Source organism: Myotis yumanensis, unplaced genomic scaffold (assembly GCF_028538775.1).
Source record: "Myotis yumanensis isolate MYYU_CA2020_CCGP unplaced genomic scaffold, mMyoYum1.0.hap1 SCAF_1, whole genome shotgun sequence".
NCBI lineage: Eukaryota > Metazoa > Chordata > Mammalia > Chiroptera > Vespertilionidae > Myotis > Myotis yumanensis.
Window position 1 is genome coordinate 34,514,846 of NW_027223752.1, and position 21,737 is coordinate 34,536,582.

At 44.6% G+C, this 21,737-nt stretch overlaps 1 protein-coding gene across 1 annotated transcript in view; it reads right to left on the reverse strand.

Annotated features, from left to right (window-relative positions):
• RAD51B (RAD51 paralog B) overlaps window positions 1–21,737 on the reverse strand; it is a 509,814-nt gene that overhangs the window by 146,575 nt on the left and 341,502 nt on the right. Inside the window, exon 8 of the mRNA XM_070417839.1 lies at window positions 10,520–10,616. Coding sequence (XP_070273940.1) covers window positions 10,520–10,616 — 97 coding nt within the window. The remainder of the gene's footprint in view (window positions 1–10,519; window positions 10,617–21,737) is intronic.

Sequence of the window (21,737 nt, forward strand, 5' to 3'; positions counted from 1 at the left end):
ATTTGTCTCTGTACCCTGAGCATCTGCCCTCGCACCGGACCTAGTGGAGCGTCGGTACCTAATAAATCTCCTCACTGTAAATCAGACTAAACTACTCCAGTCACCACTCTTGTGTGAACGTAGGAGATTTCTCCTTCCAAAGCTCAGCATTTGGGCTCCTGGTCTCTTCGTTCTGACACTTTCCCTGAGCTGCCCACTGTTGTTCATCACAGTCAGTGCAGGTACATAGTTAAGGCTGACTGCACCTTGAAGGAACTTTGGGGCATATATGATACATCAGTTTCATGCTTCTCTTAGGTGAATACAGGTCTAAAACTTTAAATAACTCTTGATTGCCCTACCTTGTAGCTATAGGTGCCTCATTCATTGAGTAACTACAATTACCAGACATTATTTTAGGCTCTGGAGATCCAACAGTGAACAAAGGAGACAAAGATTCTTGTCCTCAAGGAACTTATATTCTAATGACTATAAGACAGGATTCCTTTTTTTGTTAATTTACCTTAATTCTGTACTAACATCAAATTATAAGCTATTTCTCTTAGTTCCAGTTTGGTCCCTGAAGGAACAAGGGGGGTCTTCCTGCCCGGAACCTTGGACCCACCCTTGGGCTCTGGCAGCCCCTTAGTCACTGATGTTTGTTTCCTGGGCTACACCTTAAAGATTTCAATTATTTAATCTATTTCTGGTCTACAGCTCTCTTGGGGGAGTGTTCTCCTTATTATTCAACTCAGGAGCAATTTATTTTGGTACTTTTCTAGCTTCCTTCATCTCTATACTATATTTAAAAACAAAACAAGTCCCTGGCCCACAAAGATATCACCCTTCCTCTGTGGCTGGAAGTAACTCTCCCAGGAAACAGGTTTTCTTATGGGCCATGGCATAGAAGCATGGTTAAGAGCATCAACATCACACACACATTTGCATTTAATCCATAAAAATCAGACTCTCTGCTGATGGTAGGGAGTAATTTTGCAAGAATATCATACATTCTGGAGAAGATGTCACTTCAAATCTAGAGCTCTCCAATGCAAGTATTTCAGTTATCCAGCGCCTTCTTAGCTTCTCTGGCTTATCTTGTCCTGAGCAGTGGCGAATAAAGGCTGATCCTGGGGTATAATTTGCGCTAGTTTGCCTGTCGTATGTCTCCGGATAGGAGGTGACATGCACAGGTAAGTTTAGGCCTCATATCTCATCAGATAATAATTGTTTAGAGTAGGTAGTGGATTCCAGATTAACAGAAGAAAACTCTCCCCTGAAGAGAAACTCTGGGGCTGACTGTGGGTATAAAGAAAATCAGATCAAAAAGTAGCCAGATAGTTATCTGGGACTGGAAAGAAAATGTTTTCAAATTTTTCCCTTAAATCCAGTATATTGGCTTGAAGGCATGGACCAGGAGTAGGTAGATAATGTTGAAAATTTGATCTGGAAAAAAGGGAGAATGTTGAGAATGGACATGACTGGAGGGATCAACAGAGGTATACAGGTGCTCTTAGCAAATGTACAGTAATATCTGCTCAGCTGACTGAAACTTGGGAGTGGGAGTCCAGCAGTGTGTGTGTTAATAAACCCTCCAGGTGACTCAGCTGCACGCAAAGGCTTGAGAACCCCGGGAATAAAGGTTCTGGTGGGGAAACACAACCACTCCATATCCTTGACTGAAGAACAGCCTACTCTCTCTGGGGAGCCATCCATCTTCTTTGATTGAGCATGTGGATTTGGAAGGGATGCACATGGAACTATAAGGGAGGGAAGAGAAACATTCCTCGCCAGTCGAATAAGCCTCATCAATCATGTTGATCAAGGAAATGATGTGCTGCCAATGGATTATCCTCATATTCTTCTCACAGGGGCTTCAGAAAAAACCATAAGCTCCCTAACATGGCATGCCAGATGTCCATGCTCCACACTGCCTACTTCTCAAGCCTAACCCTATGCCATTCTCCTAGGTGGCCCCTGCACGCCCAGTCATAGGGAATGATTGGCAGTGCTTCAAAGGACTATGGTTTTGCCACCATGTCTTTGGTAATGATAGATCTATCTAGAATGTCATCTCTGTATCCTCAGCACCATGTACAGTTCCTGGTGCATAATGGGTGGCCCATTTTCCTAAATACTTGATGAGTTCATTGTCTCCTTACCTCAGTCCCCCACCCCTAAGCTGTTGCACATATCTCATCCAGACACCCTTCAGAGTGCATAGTTAGGATCACTTTAGCATAAAGTCTAAATTCAGTCTGATATTCAAAAGTCTGGCCCCAATCTACTCCTAGATTTATTGCTCATGACCTCCCTATGTTTGCCATTTGTTGCTCCCTTCCCAACGTACCCTGTATTTCCCTGCAACTTAGATCCCATATTTATTGAATACCCTCCAGGAACTAGGGGCTACAAAAGTGATCAAGACAAAGTGTCTGCCCTTTAGGAGATTATGTGAAAACAAAAGAAGCAGACAATAAACCCACAAACAAATAAATTTCTAATACAGGGCAGACAGTGATAAGGGCAATCAAGAAAAATAAAGCTGGGTTAGGAGGTAGAGGAGGATGGGATAGGGATAGGGGTTGTGTCTTAAAGGGGTGAAGGAAGACCTCTCTGAGGAGAGGAGACTGGAGTGAGACCGAGGAGTAAGGGAGCAGGGCACAGGAAGATCACAAGTGCTCTGGTCAGTGGGAATAGCAAATGCAAAAGGCCGGAGGCAGAAACACTTGGGTGAGTTTGAGGAACAAGAGAGGAGGCTGTGTGGCTGGAACAGATTTTGAGAGGGGGAGAATGATGGGAGAGAAGAGGGGCCCATTTTGAACTTAAGTCTTTATTGATAGCATTCCCTGATCTTCACTCTTCTCTGCCTATTGAAACCATATCCCTCCCCGAGGCCTAACTCTTACATCTTCCTCCCTGAACCCTTCAGATTTGCATCAGCTGGAAGATCCCCCCTTCCTAACTCCTGGAGCCGCTGGTTCATGCCATACTGTCTGAAGGCAGTACACACATTCTCCTTAATATTGTTCTCCTTTAGAATTATTCTCAAATTCCACTGTAAACATCGTGAGGGCAGGGCCCACATCTTGTCAATTTCTGGATTTCCTGTCACATTAACATAGTGCATATGGTACGGGTCCACAACACATGAAAGGCACTTGAAGGTTTCTTCATCCAGCCAAAAAAAATTCTGAGGAACCCTAACTCTAAAACTATGCTAATATATGCAGGAATGCAGCTAATAAACAGGACATGTCAGTATGACAAAATGAAATACAGTTTAATCCAACTGATATTTATTGAGTAGCTTATCAGAAACATGAAGAAAAGAAATGCCGTCAGAGAGATCCAAACCTAGGTCAGAACTCAGCTGGACTGTCCTTGGACAGACTACCTTGGCAGACATTGCTACTATCCTCCCCAAATCCTAGTAAACATCAAAAATGCATACTAGCCCTAACCGGTTTGGCTCAGTGGATAGAGCATCAGCCTGTGGACTCAAGACTCCCAGGTTCAATTCCAGTCAAGGGCATGTACCTTGGTTGCCAGCAGATCCCCAGTAGGGGGTGTGCTGGAGGCAGCTGATTGATGTTTCTCTCTCATCGATGTTTCTAACTCTCTATCCCTCTCCCTTCCTCTCTGTAAAAATCAATAAAATATCTTTAAGAAAAAATGCATGCTACATTACAGCACAAACTAAGGTACCGCCTGGGCACCACTCCTAGAAACCAGCCTCTCTTTATGATCTCTGCTCTCTCGTATCTGGCATAGAAGTCTCTTTAATGATGGTAAACAAGAGAATCCTTCCACCTTGAAGCTCGTTGGGATCACACCACCTCTTGGCATCCCACTCTCTGGGATTTTGGCCCCATCATCTCTGTGGTTGAGCAATTAACAAAATTGGCTTTGGTGTTCTCATCCTTTCTGCCTTCATGACCCTGAGAATAACATGAACATTTGCATCTGAGAAATTAACACTGGAGAAATTACCTCTAAATTCTAAAGAGTAAAGAGGGGTAAGGGGAAAATACTTTCAAAAATCTAGCCCAGCATCCCATGAACCATTTCAAAGACTTTCCCGAAGAATACTCTGGCTCCCATTTCATTTGATCCTGCTTCACACGTATCTCTCTTTGGCAAACTGTCACTAGCAAAACAGGGCTCCTGACCAGGAAGTACTTCCTGGTGGTTGACTTCAGTGTTCCCTCTCTCATTTGACCCCGAGGTCGTGGTGCTATTACCCCTTGGTCCTTGCTGAAAACCCCCGAGTTCCTCTCCCTCTTGAGATTATAGACATTTGTAGACTGGGCCCAATCCCTCTCAACTCTAGCCACTACCACCCGCTCACATAATATTTAGGCTTTCTTTGTCAAAACCAGGGGTGGGCAAACTTTTTGACTAGAGGGCCACAACGGGTTCTTAAACTGGACCGGAGGGCCAGAACAAAAGCATGGATGGAGTGTTTGTGTGAACTAATATAAATTCAAAGTAAACATCATTACATAAAAGGGTACGGTCTTTTTTTTTTTTTAGTTTTATTCATTTCAAACGGGCCGGATCCGGCCCACGGGCCGTAGTTTGCCCACGGCTGGTCTAAACACCAAAGGTTTTTGATGCTTCTAATCTTTTTCTATAAATTAGGCCTTTCATGGCATCTGAACAGTTGCTGGAAGTAAGTTGTTTTTATTGATATATGTCTGTGGCTTTGGAATAAAAAATGGAAAGGTCACCAGGATACTTGGACATTTTTATCTAAAACTCACTCCTAAGGGGCAGCAGTGTCCAAATCTAGGCTTTCATGGGAGGGGCTCTGACTTCTGCTCCCGGCACCACCACCTCTCACTCACTGTGTGGCTTTTGAGCAAGTCTCCTTCATGCTTTGGTGGTTTGAGGTGGGTTAAGTGATTCATCATTTTAGGACATTTTAAAATGCTATAGAAATGCGAATGTTAACAATGTTGATCACAGTTGTTAATATTAACCTTGCAGTCACATGGTGACACTTTATGTTTTCAAAGCACTAATTATAGCCACCCTGCACCAGAGCCCTGAGAGGTGGACCTTTCAGGCGGCTCCACCCATACCCATTTGTACCTGGTCTGCCCACACCAGTGAACGTTTAGTTTGGGACTGGGCTGTGGAGGGCCTTGGAGCCCAAGTATGGAGAGAGTTCTGCTAACTTGACCAACCCACCCCAAAGTCTGTGGTTAATGGATTACAAATTTGGGTAATGCTGGACAATAAATTACGACTACAATAATAAAGCTGAAAGTACACACAATTTAAGCAGAAACACCAGTGTTTTTTATCGGAAATGAAAGAAACCATTGATCATAGCAACTGTCTGAGATTAGCAGGGAGCCACATTTTCAAACATCCTGCAGTAAATCCAGAGCAGATCCAGCTGGAAAGCAAGAGTGGAAATAAAACTTGAAAATTCATACCATGCTTTGAAGTCGGCTTCTCTCACAACCATGAGTCCCTGGTTTGCCCCAACTGTTCTGGGCTGTTCCTCCTTGGTGAATTTATTTTAGAGGAGACACAAGCCACGTACTTGCATATACTCTTTCAAGTGGACTCCAGCTTTTTGCAAGGATGGTTTCTTGGGGAGAATGAATCCTAAAATACTTTCTTTTGCACATGAAATAAGTCATCAATTCAACTGAAATAAAAAGGCTTCCTGTACAAAAATTAGAAACCAGTCTTGGTTCTATTAAGTACTGCCTTTTCTCTTGTGTTTTTTCCTCGACCTTTCCATGCACTTTTCATTTTTAGGTTTTGTTTTGTTTTAAATATATTTTTATTGATTTTAGAGAGGAAGGGAGAGGAAGAGAGAGATAGAAACATCAACGATGAGAAAATCATTGATCAGCTGCCTCCTGCACGCCCCACACTGGGGATCGAGCCTGAAATCCGGGCATGTGCCCTGACCAGGAATTAAACCATGACCTCCTGGTTTATAGGTCGATGCTCAACCACTGAGCCATGCCAGCTGGGCCATTTTTAGTTTTTAAGTGCTATTATCTATCAAAAACTATGACTGCAGATAGAAGAATACTAACATGCCAGATGCTGGGAATGCCAGGATGGCAGCCTGATGATGCTTCCTTTCCACGAAGCCTCTGGGGTTGCTGAAGTGGGCTGTGTCGCCACACTGAAGTAATGCTATCTCATTAAATCATCAGAGGGGAAAAGCTAGCAGCCTATGCTGAGCAGAGCTTCAGTCTTACACAGGCCCTGCTGTCACTGCATGTCCATCTCACCTACCAACTGTGCTTGTTGAACAGGGGTCCAGCCAGTCCTTCTGGTCCAATCTCAGGTGACTTCAGAATAAAATGTGGTGTCTTAGGGCAGCTGGACTGCTAGATCCTTTCTTTACTAGTCACTATAGGCAAAGGGGACATTCCCAATCATTCTTAGTATCTTCGCTGACCACCAGGAAGAACTGGCAAGGGCATCTGAGAAACATGTCCTTGGCCAGAACAGTCACGATAACCTAGTCAGTTACCAACATAATAGCCTAATCAATAGCCATCACGGTAACCTAGTTAATAGCCAGTCACTGCCCTCTGTAACAACCTAGATGCCTGAGTTTCTGTCAATGAAACAAAACACTGGAAAGAAAATACTTTCACTCACAATGCCAGCTTGAGAACAATGTAGATTATAAGAATGAAAATCCTGATTTCTGCCCTTAGGTTCACAGTATAATTTTGATCGATTTGCATAAGTCTTGAAAGTTCCATTCACACAACTGAATGAAATAACATTTGTGAAAGGCAGGCTAAAAATTGATAAGCACACGGTACATATAGAAGTTATTAACTAAATAGAGAAAATTCAACTTGTCCTCTCATCCTTCTCCAGGCACAATACCACGCAGCAGGAGTGACATTGGGAAAAGTCCTGGCCTTCGGGGTCCACGTCTCCCTCTGCGGCTCTCCCACCTGGGAGCTGGATAACTCAACAGGGGAATGAAACCTCAATGAAGAGAATCATACAGTGGGCCCAAGCAGTGGACATGGGTCTACATAATCCAAGCAACAACCTAGCCACACATTTAATAAGGGAGAAAAAGCAACACAAAAACAAAGAACTCTCAACTTTACAAACACTGGGAGGCAACAGCTGGTCCAGGGAGATTAAAGGAGCGTGAGAGAGCACCTCCCCTCTCCTGACTTCTCCTCCCCTACAGAGGTCCCTGAGCCAGCCGGCCTGTTTACAGCCCTGTGCAGATGACCTTGTTCCAGCCAAGATAGGGGTCCTTTTGATCTCAGCAGGGGGATGCTCTGGGCCTGCAGCTGGCAGATATTAATAGTAGGGATCACTGGGATGGAAGAGATCTCTCAGTTGGGCCAGGTCACTTGCATTCCCTGTTCTGTGTCAGAGCAGAAGGGACTTCATTTCCCGAACTAGCCCCTGCTGGGTACTTCTCTCAGGTCACCTCGGATCATTTTATCGCTGGCTGCCCAGTGGCTGCTGGTTCTCACCAACTATTTGCAAGGGAGTTCCTTTTAAGCAGTTCCCTCTGTTCTGCAGCTGAAATCCATTAAAGGTCAGGGGGGACCTTGAGCTCCCTAATCGGGGTGTTTCCCACTTGCACTGGTTTGCACACACCTCTTGTGCACACGTTTGTGTGGAAGAAAGGCAAAGAGAGAGCAAGCAACGGACAGACAAGACCAGAGAGTTTAGAGAGAAAGAGAGAGCAATAGGGAGAGGAGGCTGCTGTAGGCATGCCAAAGGTATCAATGCTAAGATTTCTGAAGATCTTTCTTATGATGCCTAATCTAAGACAACAAGGTCATTCTTCCTAGTCTGAAAAAACCGGCTTTTCAATACCCATCACCTAGTGAATGCTCCTGATCTTCAGACCCACAGTATGATCGTCCAATGTTAGAGCTAGAAAAGACTTCTGGCAACCTTATACTCATCTCACTTGTCATTTAACAGAAAAAAACTGAGGCCAAAGTGATTAAAAGACCTGCTGAAGATCACCAAGCTAATGAAACCACGAATGCCTGAAACAACAACAAAGCCATTTATCCATATGAATCACAGTAACATTAAGGAACACTGTAATGCATTTAAATAGGTATAAATATTGTAAGAAACCTATTCATTTTAATTCACTGGTAAGGAATTTCAGTATAGACTTCAGGAAAAAATATTTCCATAGCCTCTTCACCTGCTCAGCTATGCAAGTAAAAGACCTAAAAAATGACCTAAAAAAATGAATTGTTTCCATCCTCCCTCGGATTCCATAATAAGAAAAAGTTGTCTAAGAATGAGCTGGTAACCCTTCCTTTGCCACAAATACCACGTTACTGTTTTCTTGAAGCGGTTACACTGGAGCCCCAAAGCAATTTCCTTTGTTATCTGTTTCACCGACTCTTCTTTGTTTAAGATAAACCAGGAAGCCAAGACAAAGCAAAGTACTCTTACTTACTGGTTTTCAAATAAAGAAACAAGATACTTTCTTTTCCTCAGAGCTGAATAAATGTGTGTGGTGTGTGTCTGTGGCATGTGAAATAATTACAACTATTTTTTCATGATACTCATAGGTGCCTTATGTGATTCTCATGGTTACTATTTTTACAAAGTATTAACTGGGGTATTCACTCAGCATTTACTTACTGCCTAAATGTGCCTAGAACTTTGCTAGGCACTCAGGCACAGCACGGAGACAAAAAGAATACAAGATAGTCTGTGTCCTTAAAATATCTGCCAATCTAGTCGGGAAACCATGAAAAGTTAAATTAAATTTTCTAGACCTTTTCTTTATATAGCGGAGCAGGTAGAGGGACCACAGAGGAGGAACAGAGAGTGAGAGCCATGCCTACTGGGACAAACGAGGAGGTTTTGTGGAAGAGGTGGTCTGTAACCCTCGAAGGAGTGGGAGGATCTGGGAAGAGAAGCAGAGGTAGAAGTGAAAAAGGGAAATGCTGTTCAAGATCTGTGGGCTGTCCCAGCAGAGGCCCGGGGGGTGGAGGGGTGGTGGTGGGGAGGGAACGGTGAGCAGTAAGTTCACACACTTGGCACAGGAGCCAAGGAAATGTCAGTGCAAGTTGAACAGGAAGGAGAGACCAGACTGCGAAGTGGTAAGAAGTACTGACTTTATCTCGTGGTGTTTTGGAAACAGATTCATGCAAAAGAAAAGAAAAATAACCTGATTTTTAGCAGTTGCTGATTTCCATGGTGTAAATACTTCCACTCTGGCCGACTTTCAGCTGACAAATCACAAAGTCCTGAATATTTCAAAATCAGCATATTGATTTTAGCCCATTCTCAAAACACAGATTTCTCAGTAGGAGAGTGACAAAGAAAACACAGCCCAAGCAGTAAGTTCCACTTGGTAGCGGCAGAATGGAAATGGCAGTTTGCAGCTGGAAAGACATATTGGAATTTTATTAAAATAATCCAATTATAAGTCGAATGAGTCAGCTGATCACAATTCAAGTTGTAAAAAAAGAAGGGATGGGAGAGATATATTTGGAAGGAAGAACTACATGGACTTGATGGTGAAAAGAATATAAGGGGGGAGGGTTATGAAATGATTCAGGCTTCTAAGTCCAGGTGATGGGGGTGAGATAATGCATCACTGATGTGGAAGCAGGGTACCGAGTACATTTTACTATTGCTTTAAATAAATAATTAGTTTTCACTCTAAAAAACACCACTGAGAAGCAGGGGTATAGTCCTTGTATTTGAGGAACCATAAACTGAGGCCAATCCATGGAAGATCACCTGGGCAGTCGGGAGCCTTGTGAGGCCTGGAAGTCCCACATAGTCCATCACGAATAATTCTCAGAAAAAGGAAAGTGCAGAGGGACCTGGGACAGCTACGCACATACACACAGGCCCACAGCATTCTGCCCTGAAAGAGTACAACTAGCAGAACTCAGAAATGTCAAGTAAGAGCTTTGACTAAAACTAGAAACCACCCACTGGCTCAGAGGTGTGATTCCCCTCGCTATGTGAACTGTAGCTGGCCTGACCTTTGCTAGCATGGGAAGGTGGAGAAAATTTTGCAGATTTACCAGCATGGAGCATTTCTCTTAATCTTTCTGTAAAGCTGACAGGGAATGCCACATCCCCAGCACATCACATTGGTGTTTGCTTTTACCAGGACTAAAAGTACCCAGCATGAGAAAAGGCTAAATTGCTGCGGGACCACTGGTAAAGCCAACCTTTCAGCATCAGTCTCAAAAAACAGTCAGTTAGGTCACCAGCCCTCACACCAAGGACCCAAAGCAACTACAGAGGAGTGACCAGCCTCAAGGTGGAGGTGATGGAGGCCCATCCATTAAGATGACTCACTCGGGTGGAAAAGGAAGCTCACTTACAGTAACAGAGCAAGAGACTCTCCAAATATAAGGGATCAGATGCCAGGAGAGGTGGCCAAGCCTACATCGCCGGGCTCTGGCTGGGTTCACTGGCCAGGGCCTGTGAGCTGATCTCTGGGCTCTCCCAGGAGCAGAGAGGTTGTGGGGCTGGAGGTCAGTGTCAAGTTTCAGCCCCTCTAGGACAGATCCCTTACCTTCAGACAGGGACAAGTCATCAGCTGGAGACACCAGGTCTGCCTGAGAAGCTAGGGCTCCACTCAGATGGGTTGTAATTTGATTCGTCAAGATAACCTGTGAACAGACAGGGAGAAGGTGGGGGAAAAGGGAGAAGAGAGAAGACCAAATTAATTATTAGAGCTCTCAAAAGGCAGACTGTGGCTTGGGGGAAGACTGATAAGTACACAGGTAGGAAAACCCCCTTGCTGACTTTAATCAGTTTTATCTGCAGGCCAGTGTGTCTGGCAAAGCCACAGGTCATTCACAACACAGGAAACGGGCTGTCTTTCAGAGCATAACCCATAATCAATTCTTCCTCAATGGTGAGGAAGTTGGGACTGAATGATAGAAGGCTAACCAGAAGATTAATACACCAGCGTACACATTTTATTAAACTTTCATTTTTAAGATTATATCCACAACCCTAGTTACTAGTGCTGAATAAAAGCAATAATTTAAAATTAGGGTACCTGTGGCTTCTTCCCTTGTTAAATCAAAAGTCAGAGTTTTATTTCCAAATTTATGAAATTAAAATAAGACTCATCCCTAAAGGAAGAATACTATTCTTTTGAATTAATTATAGTCTAACAAAAGAAGTCCAGTCTCACTATTTATTTAAAACACAAACTAATATCATCCTACCCATGCAAAATAAAGTTCATAACATTCAAAATTCCTATAAAAGACTCTAAAATTACTAATTCATGTGGTCCACGGCCATACTATATTTTTACATTTGGTTCAGTTAAAAAAAGAAAGAAAAGAAAACCTGTTATTTTCCTTAAAAATTCTCACTTATAAAATTTACTCTATTGTTTAGAAACGAACAGGAAAAATGAGATACAGATTCTCTCCTGGAAAAGTCTGACATCACCAATAACTGATCATTTCCCAAGGTTTGGACAGAAAGAAACCATGAGCATCTTGGTCTGTCAGAGAAAATGGACCTTCTGCAAAGGTTACTAGGCATTTAGTCCCTGAAATTTGCACCTCGCTGGGCTGTCTTGTTCTGTCCCGGGGTCAGTTACGGTTTTGTTATCTCCCTGATTTGAACAGAAATGAAAATCAATTCCATTCTTTATTGTTCAGCTTTTCAGCCACACCTCTGCTGCTGTCTCTTGAATGGCCAGTGACACGTTATAAATCCTGTGCCAATGGCAGCTTAATTGAGGGCTGAGACGGGAGCATGATGGCAAGGTCAAGTGAAGAAACGAAGGCCTCTATAAGCAAAGACAAGCTCCCCAAGGTCTTTGTGTGTCAGCTAGGCTCATGGGTCTCCACTACTTTACAGCGAAGCTCAGCTATTGCAGCATCCCACTGAGAACTTGCTAATCCTATCGCTCATACTCTTTTATGGTGCTACTTTTCATTTGGACCAGTAAGAACCACATATGATATGTCTTCAATTAAAATGGCTGGAAATGGTCAAATAACAAGTCTGCTCTTATAAGAAACAAATATTCATATTCGGGAGCATGAATTAGGGATTGTGATAATTTGTATCTTTATAATATAGGATATGGGCTTTGGAGTTCATTAAAACTGGGTTCAAATGCTGACTCTGGCCCTGTGAATCTTAGAAAAAGTGCTGGGGTCCAATCCCAGCGGGTCCAGGGGTCCCCAAAGGTGTGGACGGAGTCGGCGAAGAAGGAATGACACGAAGACAGCCTTCAGTTGATCAGCAGCCTAGTCAGGACCTCTAGCCAGGATCTCCAGCCAAAGTTCTGGTCGGAGCTCTGGTTAGGAACTGATCAGGATCTGATGTTTATTGTCTTGTTACATCCATATTTATACCAGCCGATTTTAATCCTGTCAATTTCTATTACAAAGGTTAGGGCGTTTCTTATCTCCATTCCAGGGAGTAAAGATTATGTAGCTTAACTACCCGCCTGGCACTTAATTAAGGTGTTGTATCCCCTCCCTAACCTCAGGGAAAGATCCCCACCTGGGGAAACAACCTTTCTTGGAGAGGTGACCTTGGTTAAAACACATGGCGCTAAAGAGAGCAAACATATTAAGAACAATATGCTATATATGCCAGGTCCCTTGAAACATATGCTGTGCAGATGTTTCTTTCCTGCAGCGACTGTGTCAAGCAGCAAGGATGGACCGGCTCCCGGCAAAAAAGTACTTAAACCTTGGAGCTCTGTTTGTTCATAGGTAAAATAACATCTATCTTATAGAATTGTTTTGAGAATTAAATGAAATAATCCATGTAAGGTACTTAATATAGTGTCTTTTACAGAGTAATATTCAATAAATAGAAGCCACTATTGTCATTATTTCCTTCAGAATGAAATGATGCTGTATAGATGAGTGAGTTAGTATATTGCCTAAAACACTCTATCACGATTTTCTACATCAGGATACACTTTAGTACTTGATCATTTCTACCAATATGGGTTCTAAGTTTTATGTAATTAAAATAATTTGTGTAAAATTCTCAGTAAGAAAAGATAGTAATCATTTAAGCAAGACCAATAAGATCCTGACATTGGTCTGAAAATACCATGTGCTTTACTTACCAGTGAAATCTGTCTGTCCCAGTAAAAAGAACAAGGAGGAACTTCTGAGAGATCTAAATATGTAAGGTCTATTTTTAAAGGGGTTCTTCCAAAAGATGGCTTGGTGATAATAAATAGCACTCTAATGATATACTAAGTGTAATAAGATAAAAATTTATTGAATACCTACCTTGCAAAGCATGTCATCATATACAGAGGAAAAAATAAAGATGTAAAGGCACAGTATGTCTTCTTTCGAAACTTGTATGTTAAAAGATAAGGCACTTGCTAAAATATTCAGACCACTGTTTCTCACTTTTATTATTTCATGGGTCCTATAGTGGAAACTTGTACTGAGATATGGTTTTATTGCACGTAACTACTAAAATGATTCCCTTCACAGTCTAAAACCATACTACTCTACACATGCACCTCAAAGGATAACCACTCTGAGTTCCACTCCCAATGGAAGAGTAGATGGAAAAGAAAACATTTTCACTCCCCATCGGCAAGAGAATAAGCTCCTAAGTGGTTTTGCTAATAATCCTCTCCATTTCATTATGCCTCCGAAATCCATATCACTGAAGGTACAAGCAACTGAACTCGGGGAGTTGCTAATCACACCATCTTACTGACTTGTGTTTTTCTAAATCTGAGTACAGCAAAATGACAGAATGGAAACATCTCTAAATAGTATCGATGGCAAATAATCACGACTTGGGCAGAAGCCGATAGATGTGCTGGCCTCTGAGGCAACCTGGACACTTGAAAACTACAGTCTTTAACTTATAAAATACTACTGCAAATTATCAACAGTCTTAACACTATCTGGTTTCTGGCGACGAGTTCTGACTAACACTTTGAGGGGCTTTCCTGCTGCCTTGACACCCTTGGAAATATCGGAACCTCTCTTGCTTGGTACCAAGTTTGTGCAAGAGGAGTTTGCACCGTGATTAGGGTGAGGGCTTTGGAGTCAGACAGACCTGAGTTCAGATCCAGGGTTCTACCAATTACTAGCTGTGTGACATTGGGCAAGTTCATAACCTCTCTGGGCATGATCATACTTAACTCACGGGGTTTCTAGGATTAAACTGGGTAATGTGTATAATGTCCTTTGCATGGGGCCTGGCCAATGGGAAATGCTTACTAAAAGTCAGCCCCATTGTGTCTTTAATTATTCTTTGCCGATTTGTACCTTGCCTGACCCCCTTTTTGTACAGCATACAGCCCACTGCTGACAAAGAACAAATATTTGCTATTGATATATTCCAAAAGCAACAAAAATTTAATTGAAATTGCTCCTGCCATTTTTTCCATTTCTCTAAAAGTATAGCTTATTTGAAACAAACAACACCCTCCTCCACCCCCACCTCACACACACTACCACCTACGGCAAATCGAAAGGCTAGAGTGGACTCTTGTACTAAGGGGAAAAAATATTGTTTTAAATAGTTATGATTATGTCTGAATCCAAGAAGAGATGGGATCCAACTTAGTTTACTCCTCAGGAAGAAGAGTACATCCACCTACTGGGGTCAGTAAGAAGCCTGGTAAATAGAGTAACAATTGTCTCCACTCAGCTTTCTGTGTGAGGGACCATTCACCCCAGGGCCTCCTTGCACTGCTCTCTTGGCTGTAGGATGCTGCAGGTACACTTCAATAGCAAAGAGCCCCTCATATCGTGCCACAGAGCCCCTGAATCTCATTTTCAGAATTCCCCTCCAAGGGTGAACGGGGGATGAGGGGAGACTTCTCCTTTCCAAGACCATGCCCCTGGGATCCAAGTTTTCCCTTTTATCTCCTAGGTTCTCTAAATGCATCCTACTCCACCCTTCTGTATTGAGCAGTATAACATCTATATTCAGTTTAGAACCATGAAGCTCTCTAAAGAAGAAATTTCAGAGTACAGATTCATAAATAACCAATATATGTATCATCAGCTAGAGAAAAAAAATGAAGAGACAGGAATCAGTTAAAGACCAAATGACCTAGTAAGGCAGATGGGTGGGTGGGAATGAATGACATTTTGGTCAGAAGGAAGAGGGATGAAAAACCAACCAACACACAAACAGACAAAAATATGTGACTCATTTCTGCTAATTATCAAAAAGATAGCTTAAGAGAGCAAGTACGTGGAGAGAAGAGGGTAGGAGCAGAGTACGCTGGTCAGCAGAACCATCAGCCCTGAGGGTCAGGGCCTGGTGAGCTAGAGTCTACTAACCGATGGATCCTGACTCTCCACTAGTCTCTGTGTCTAATGGGGACCCATCTTTCCTCAGCTATGCTATAGCCAGACTATATCTAGGCTATATCCACAACCTACTCACACCTCCTGCTTCTGGTCCAGCATACATTCTGCCTTATGGGGCCACGTATGTGTCTAGTCTGATCCACCCTACACTGAAGTATTTGGGAGTATCTTTGCTGGGGCCTCCATGAATAGCTATTTGGCATATTCAACCCTCGGTGGACAGGAGAGAAAATGGGACAGCCCTGGAGCAATCAGAGTGGGGGACTGCCAAGCCCAAAGGCCCAGCCTCTAAGGGAGGAAGCTCCTTTTATTCGACTTTTGAAAGGTGACAGAGAAGAGGGAGTTTGTGCTCAGCCAGGGGCAGAATAGGTTGGAATGGGCCACCTGGCCCTGTTTGCTCCACAGAAGAGATATTTATGGTAAGCAAGACAACTCAATGTTGATAAGGAAGATTTTTTTAAGGACCCACGAACATGTCCTCATTCCCCTTTCTGTGTAATCCACACCTTCCATAGCATGAACTAGAATCACCTGTCTGAGATCAATAGTTAATAATCGCTCAGAATAGGGATGTGCAGGCCTCCCTGCCACTCTCCCTCCTCGGGCAGCACTGGGCAGAGAGGGGGGAGAACTCCCAGCCCAGACCCATGGACAGGTGAGCTCTCCAGGCCTTGATGTCCACGTCTCGAAAACAAGGTCCAAGAATACACGAAAAGATCATCAAAATGCTGCACGGTAACAAGCCCAATCTTAGGACAAGAGTCCTTCTGGACTCTGACACTCATAAATGCCCGTAAGTCAAACCGGGAAATAGCTTCAGCCTCTATAAAAGTGCCAAGCATTGGAGGCAATCCTAGTCAAATTCTGCCCATCTTTTTGGTGGATTTTCAGTGCCCTCAGATGCATGTGGCTTGTCACTCTTCAGGCCCACCGGAGGCTTGGAAACGAAAACTTTTCATGAACTCCTGTCTATGTGCAGCCAGTTTTAGGGCTAGGCTAGGCTAGAGGAATCACAAGGCAACCTCAGGCATCTCAGGGACATTTCTCTGCCCATAAAAACAGCCGTTTCCTCCTCCCGCCCACTCCTTGCCAGAAATCTGCCACAATCTAACACAGAGAATCAGAGAAGTTTCAAAATCAGTTTGACTGGGCATGTGGGGCTAGATGCAGTGATTGTCCTGATACAGCTCCCAAGTAAACAGGCCGCCCGCTGCACAACCTGGGCAGCCAGAGGCAGCATCTGAAGGACAGACAGGGACCTCGGGGGCTGACTGCCCACAAACAGCCACCTGCCACTAACCCTCGCGCTTCCTAAGTGACAGGGCTCTGCAGTTCACGGACTCCGGAGGCATCGTTCATTTTCTCTCTTTTTGCATTAATAGTCTATCAGCTTAAAGTGTACTTTTGAACAATCTGACCTTGGGTATCTAAAATGATTCTGATCGACAGCTATGACCGTGACCTAGTCTTTCTAACCAAGCAGAGGCCATGGATAAGTCAGAAATCCTGAATTTTAACATTAAGGGTTGCTCAATGTCTTGCTTGTAAGGAGACAGAGGCCGGAATTTTCCTGTGAGAAACGGTTGAGGTTCATTGAGTCCTTTCATCACCAAGGCCTGAGAGAAAGGCCCTGGAGTGGTTTTCACCAAACTCTCCTCTTGCTTTCCAACCATGACGGTGTCGTCCCCAACCCGTCTGCTGTGGAAGGAGCTGGAGAAAGAGGGGGTGGGGTGAGGAAGGGTGAGAGGCAAGAGGCAGAGGGAGAAGGACAAGAAGAGTGGAAGGGAACCAGGGTATGTCCCCCCCCAAAAGTGGATCTAGAGAGTCACCCTTGCAACTCCCCTGACAACTCCCTTCCCGTCACTTGCAGCTTTGAAAAGTGATCTCCAATACTGGTTGTGAGAAATCAGACCAAATATTTTGGGGTTTGAGCATCAGAAATCTGGTTTTACTATTCACGGGCTTAGTTTTGCCAAGCTCTGAAAAATTAGAAATCATTTCATTATGGGGAAAGTAATTCTTCATTAGCTTCAGCCCAGAGAATATCAACTGTCAGCTGGAGAATAAGGACCTGATAAGGTTCTAGGATTGCAGCCTGCTATTTCCATCGCGAAGGTCTGCGTGACAACTGTTTTCTGGGAAAGTCTGAAAGGCTGTGGGGGATTTTCCTTTTGAAATATTTGTGGTAAAAGGATCAAACTTCATTTTGGCTTGAAGAAGGCACTGCCGTGGGAGTTGGGAGCTGCCTTTTATTCCTGGCTCTGTCACTCACCTGCTGTGCAATGCTGCGAAATGCCCCTGGCCTCTCTGTACCTAAAAGTGTTGAGTCCACAGAAAACGTGAAGAAAGTGAATGTGTGATGACTATAAGTGTGGCAGGCTGCTATGGAAAAAATGTTTCACATTTCAATTGGTCCTGGTGTTGTGCTTATCCATTATCTTTGATTCTAATCATCTCAGGCCTTAAGAAATGCTACACAGAATTAACTGGCAGTGGCGCAGTTAGAGAGGGGGAAAGAGAAAGAATGAGGGAAAAATTTCATAAAATTCACACCTCCTCTTATGGACCTGGAGGAAAAAAATCCCTTTGGTAGGTTCCACTGTGCAATTCACAGGCACAGCTAGAGAAACCCTCTGCCCAGTACAGGTCCCTCAAGAAGACACTGACCCAGCACCAGGCAACGCAGATGGAGGAAGAGAATCCCCACAGCTTTGCACACTCAGTCACAAAGGGATGGATAATAACACCCCTCCCACCTCCTGTTAGCCATTGCCCAGGCCGCTGAGTTCAGAGGCAATGCACTGAGGTAGGACTGCACCTGCCATTTGGCTAACACAAACACAGCAGAACGCTGTGGCACGGCAGAGCGGCTTTCTCCCCGGCCTACTTCTCCAGGGTGCACACGCAGGGGACAGAGTGGAAACCCTGGGCCAGCAACTACTGAGCCGGACGTAGGCGAGAAGAGCTCCTTCCACTGCGGGCAGGCTGTTCCACGCCCATGGGGCTGAGGTTAGCACGTGTCGGTTCCGGGGCTCAGGTGGAACGACAGTGGTAAGGAGGCCACAGACAGCGGGCTGGGGTGCTGTTTCCACCTTCACCCAACCCCGCGGCATCCTGTCGGGGCAGGAAACGGCTCGCACACTGGGGAGCTGCGCTGTGCGCTCACAGCAGCTTCAATGGCCTCAGCAACTGCGTGCAGTGGCTCGGTCAGCGCGGACCGGGAAGGTCTCTGGCAGCCGGGACTTGGAGAGAAACAAGGCCAGCGGTCGGATGACTCTGAGGTTCACGGACGTGGAAGAAACCGCCCTGCCACGGCCCCGTGCGTTTCCGGTGGCCCAGTCGGCTTTTGCGTGGTTTGTTTGTCTCAGCCCACTCCCTGGCTGCCCACTGAGCCCCACAGACAGGCAGGCGACGTGAATTTCCAGCAGCCCCCTGAGTTTCTGCTGACCTTTTTAGGTGTTTTTGTCATTTGATGGTGCTTTCTATTCATGTGCACGCCGAGGCCCTGGGGATTCCCCTCCTTTTGATTTGTATGGAGGATTAGAAAGACACAGCTTTGTGATCAGTCCATCACAGACGGCTGCTATTAACTGATTTCCCCTCCTCAGACTCATTTGAAACCAAGAAAACAGTTCTGTTGAGTCACTTGCTCCCTGGGGGGTGAGGGGTTGTGTGAAAATACTGCTCTTGGGGGAGTCCAGCCTGATAAGACAGCGCTTTGCTGTTCTCCAGCCCCAGCCCAGCTGCACAGACCATGGCTTACAGTGGGGAGAAGCTGAAGCCCGGGAGGCCTCTGGTCTCACCCCCCTGGCGGGAAACCTCCACAGGAGGCTGGTGACACTGGTCTGTGCCCTGTGTCTCTGTGCTACCGAGGATCTCCAGACTCTGGAACTGAGGTGTGCAGCCAGTTCTGGCGTCAAATGGGAGCAAAGGTCACTCGCTATCTGTCCAAAAGGAGGTCAACCATCTGCTTAGGAACAAATTCCCAAGGCAGCAGCCTCATCAGAAATGCTTTTGAACAAAAACTATGTATTTGATATCCTCAAGGAAGGGATATTGTGTAAGTTGTTTTGTTTTTTAAAGGAGTTGGGGTGAGGTGGGTGTGGGAGTAGAATCAATGCTATGTCCATACTTAAATAAATGGCAAATAAACAATAACAGACAAACAATAATAACCTACAATTAAACAGAGTCAACATAGGAGAGACGCAAGAATAGGTCCAGAACAAATATATTAAAATGACTAAATATTTACATGGTGAGTAGGGGCAGCTTCCTTCCACGGCAATGCCCCGGAGTGGAGATATCCCATCATGGTCACCGACAAGCCAACTCCCAATCACGTGCTACAGGCCCATAAAGCGATGCCCTGGCTAAGGACAGCTCACATGCAAGGCACAAGCCCTAACGCCACATGACAAACGCCCACTCTGGTGCTTGGGAATAGCCCCCTGGAGTACTGTCCTAAAGGAAAGCGAAGCTCTTAGCAGGCCTCTGAGCTGCTAGAGGGGATGGTGAGGTGCATGTGCAGCAAACCCCGCCCCATATAAGTGCACCGAGTGCTATGGTGCTTTCGTTTTCAGAGCATGCTCACAAGTGGTCTTAGTTGCCCCTCACGAGCTTGTGAGGGGAGCTGGGAACTAATGAAGCAGCTGTTGTGTGTTAGGAGGGTGGGCTCTGGAGTCAGACCTCCTGGGTTTCCATCTCAGTTCCACCACCTTCTACCTGTATGATTTCAGGTAAATTACTCCATCTCTCTGTGCCTCACTTTCTTCAACTGCATAATCAAGATAACAGTTGTACCTGTGGTAAGGATAAATGATTGGCATATAAAGCACTTAAGACAGTGCCTAATACCTAGCAGGTGCCTAACAAATATGAGCTTTTTACTTATTATTCTCTTCAGTGGGAAAACTGAGGCTGTGACATTGTCATTCTATCTGTATTTCTTATAGCTCCCTCTGGCCCTCAGCCCCAGCCCAAGTGCCCCAGTCAGAAATGTCCTGCTTTATCCATCTTCCTGGGGGCAGTTCAAATACCACCTCTTCCATGAAATCTTTCCTAACAACACTAGGCCCAACTGACCTCTCAGTTCTTTATACTCCCACTTTAGAATCAGCACCAAGTAATTTCGTACGAGTTTTCTCTCATTATGTCATGTATGTTATTCTTCTCTCTCCCCCCAGTGTACATGTTACGAGAGTTTGTGTACTTCCAGATCCCTGTCCCCACTCTAAAGGAGAGAAGGGAGCTGGGAGGAAATTAATGTATCAGACCCTGTATCAAGTGGTTAACATGCATTAACTCATTTCATCTTCACACCTCCATGAGGTAAACATCATTATCCTAGTTTTGAAGATGAGGAAACTAAAGTTCAGAGAACTTGAGCCATTTTTTGAAACCAAATAGATAGCATGTGGGAGGGTCCGATTCACACCCAGCCTGTCTGGCTCTCTGGCCTTCGCTGGCTCTACCACATAACAGATTCTCAACATGAACACTCATCGCCTCGTGGGCATCTGATGATTCATTTCTTCAGAGCAGGGCATTTGCTGATTTCAGACTGACCAAGTCTCACGTTGTTTAAAGCAACGTCTCATGTCAAGGAAAACTGAACAGAATGTTTAAGAACCAGGCAGAGTTTCAGCAGGAAGAAGAAGCTGGTGAACTCTCAGCAGGCTGCCTGGCAGAGGTGGAAACAGTCTGCAGGCCGGGACGGAAGCATGCTCCAGCAGGTATGGCGAGAGAAAGGGCACAAACTCCTGGGTTCTATTTCTGTCTTCGCCACGAACCACTCTGCTAACATTTTCACTTCTGCTAAAATGTGATGACAAGAGTTTCAGAAGAAAGGTCACCACATAAGAGCAGAGTAAGAACAGGCAGTTAGCCGGTTAAATGTGGTAGAGCCACAACCAACACTGGGCTCTGGACTAGGAATTTGTAGCTGGGACACATTCCATGTGCGAGTTTGTCTTTCCAGCTTCACTTCAACTCATAGGGAGTAGCCCCGGGCATGGAGTAAGACTGACGCAGAAATGATAATAGCATTTATGGTTTCAAACAGGGGCTATCCTTAGTTTATTTAGCATCCACTTGAACCATTCAAGAAGTTTGTTCTTGTTTTTCTACTTGAAATGATGCTTGTTATTTTCTGACTGGTCACTCCATACAATGGTGATGCTAAATAAGAGAAGAGTTCATTGATTCTTAGTGTATTTGATAGTCAATTCATGAAGTGTGCTAGTGCCTCTGACATCTGATAGAGCCCCTGGCCTTGTGGTGAAAACACAGCTGGGATGGAGGTAGTAGTGGAGGCAGAGGTTTGTTCTTGGTCTTTGAGGTCACCCAGCCAAGAGGCCAGGCCTGACAGGACCTAGGCAGGTTCCTGCAGTCCTTTATGATCGCTTTGAAAAAAGGGGCACAGGACCCAAGGCAGTGGCT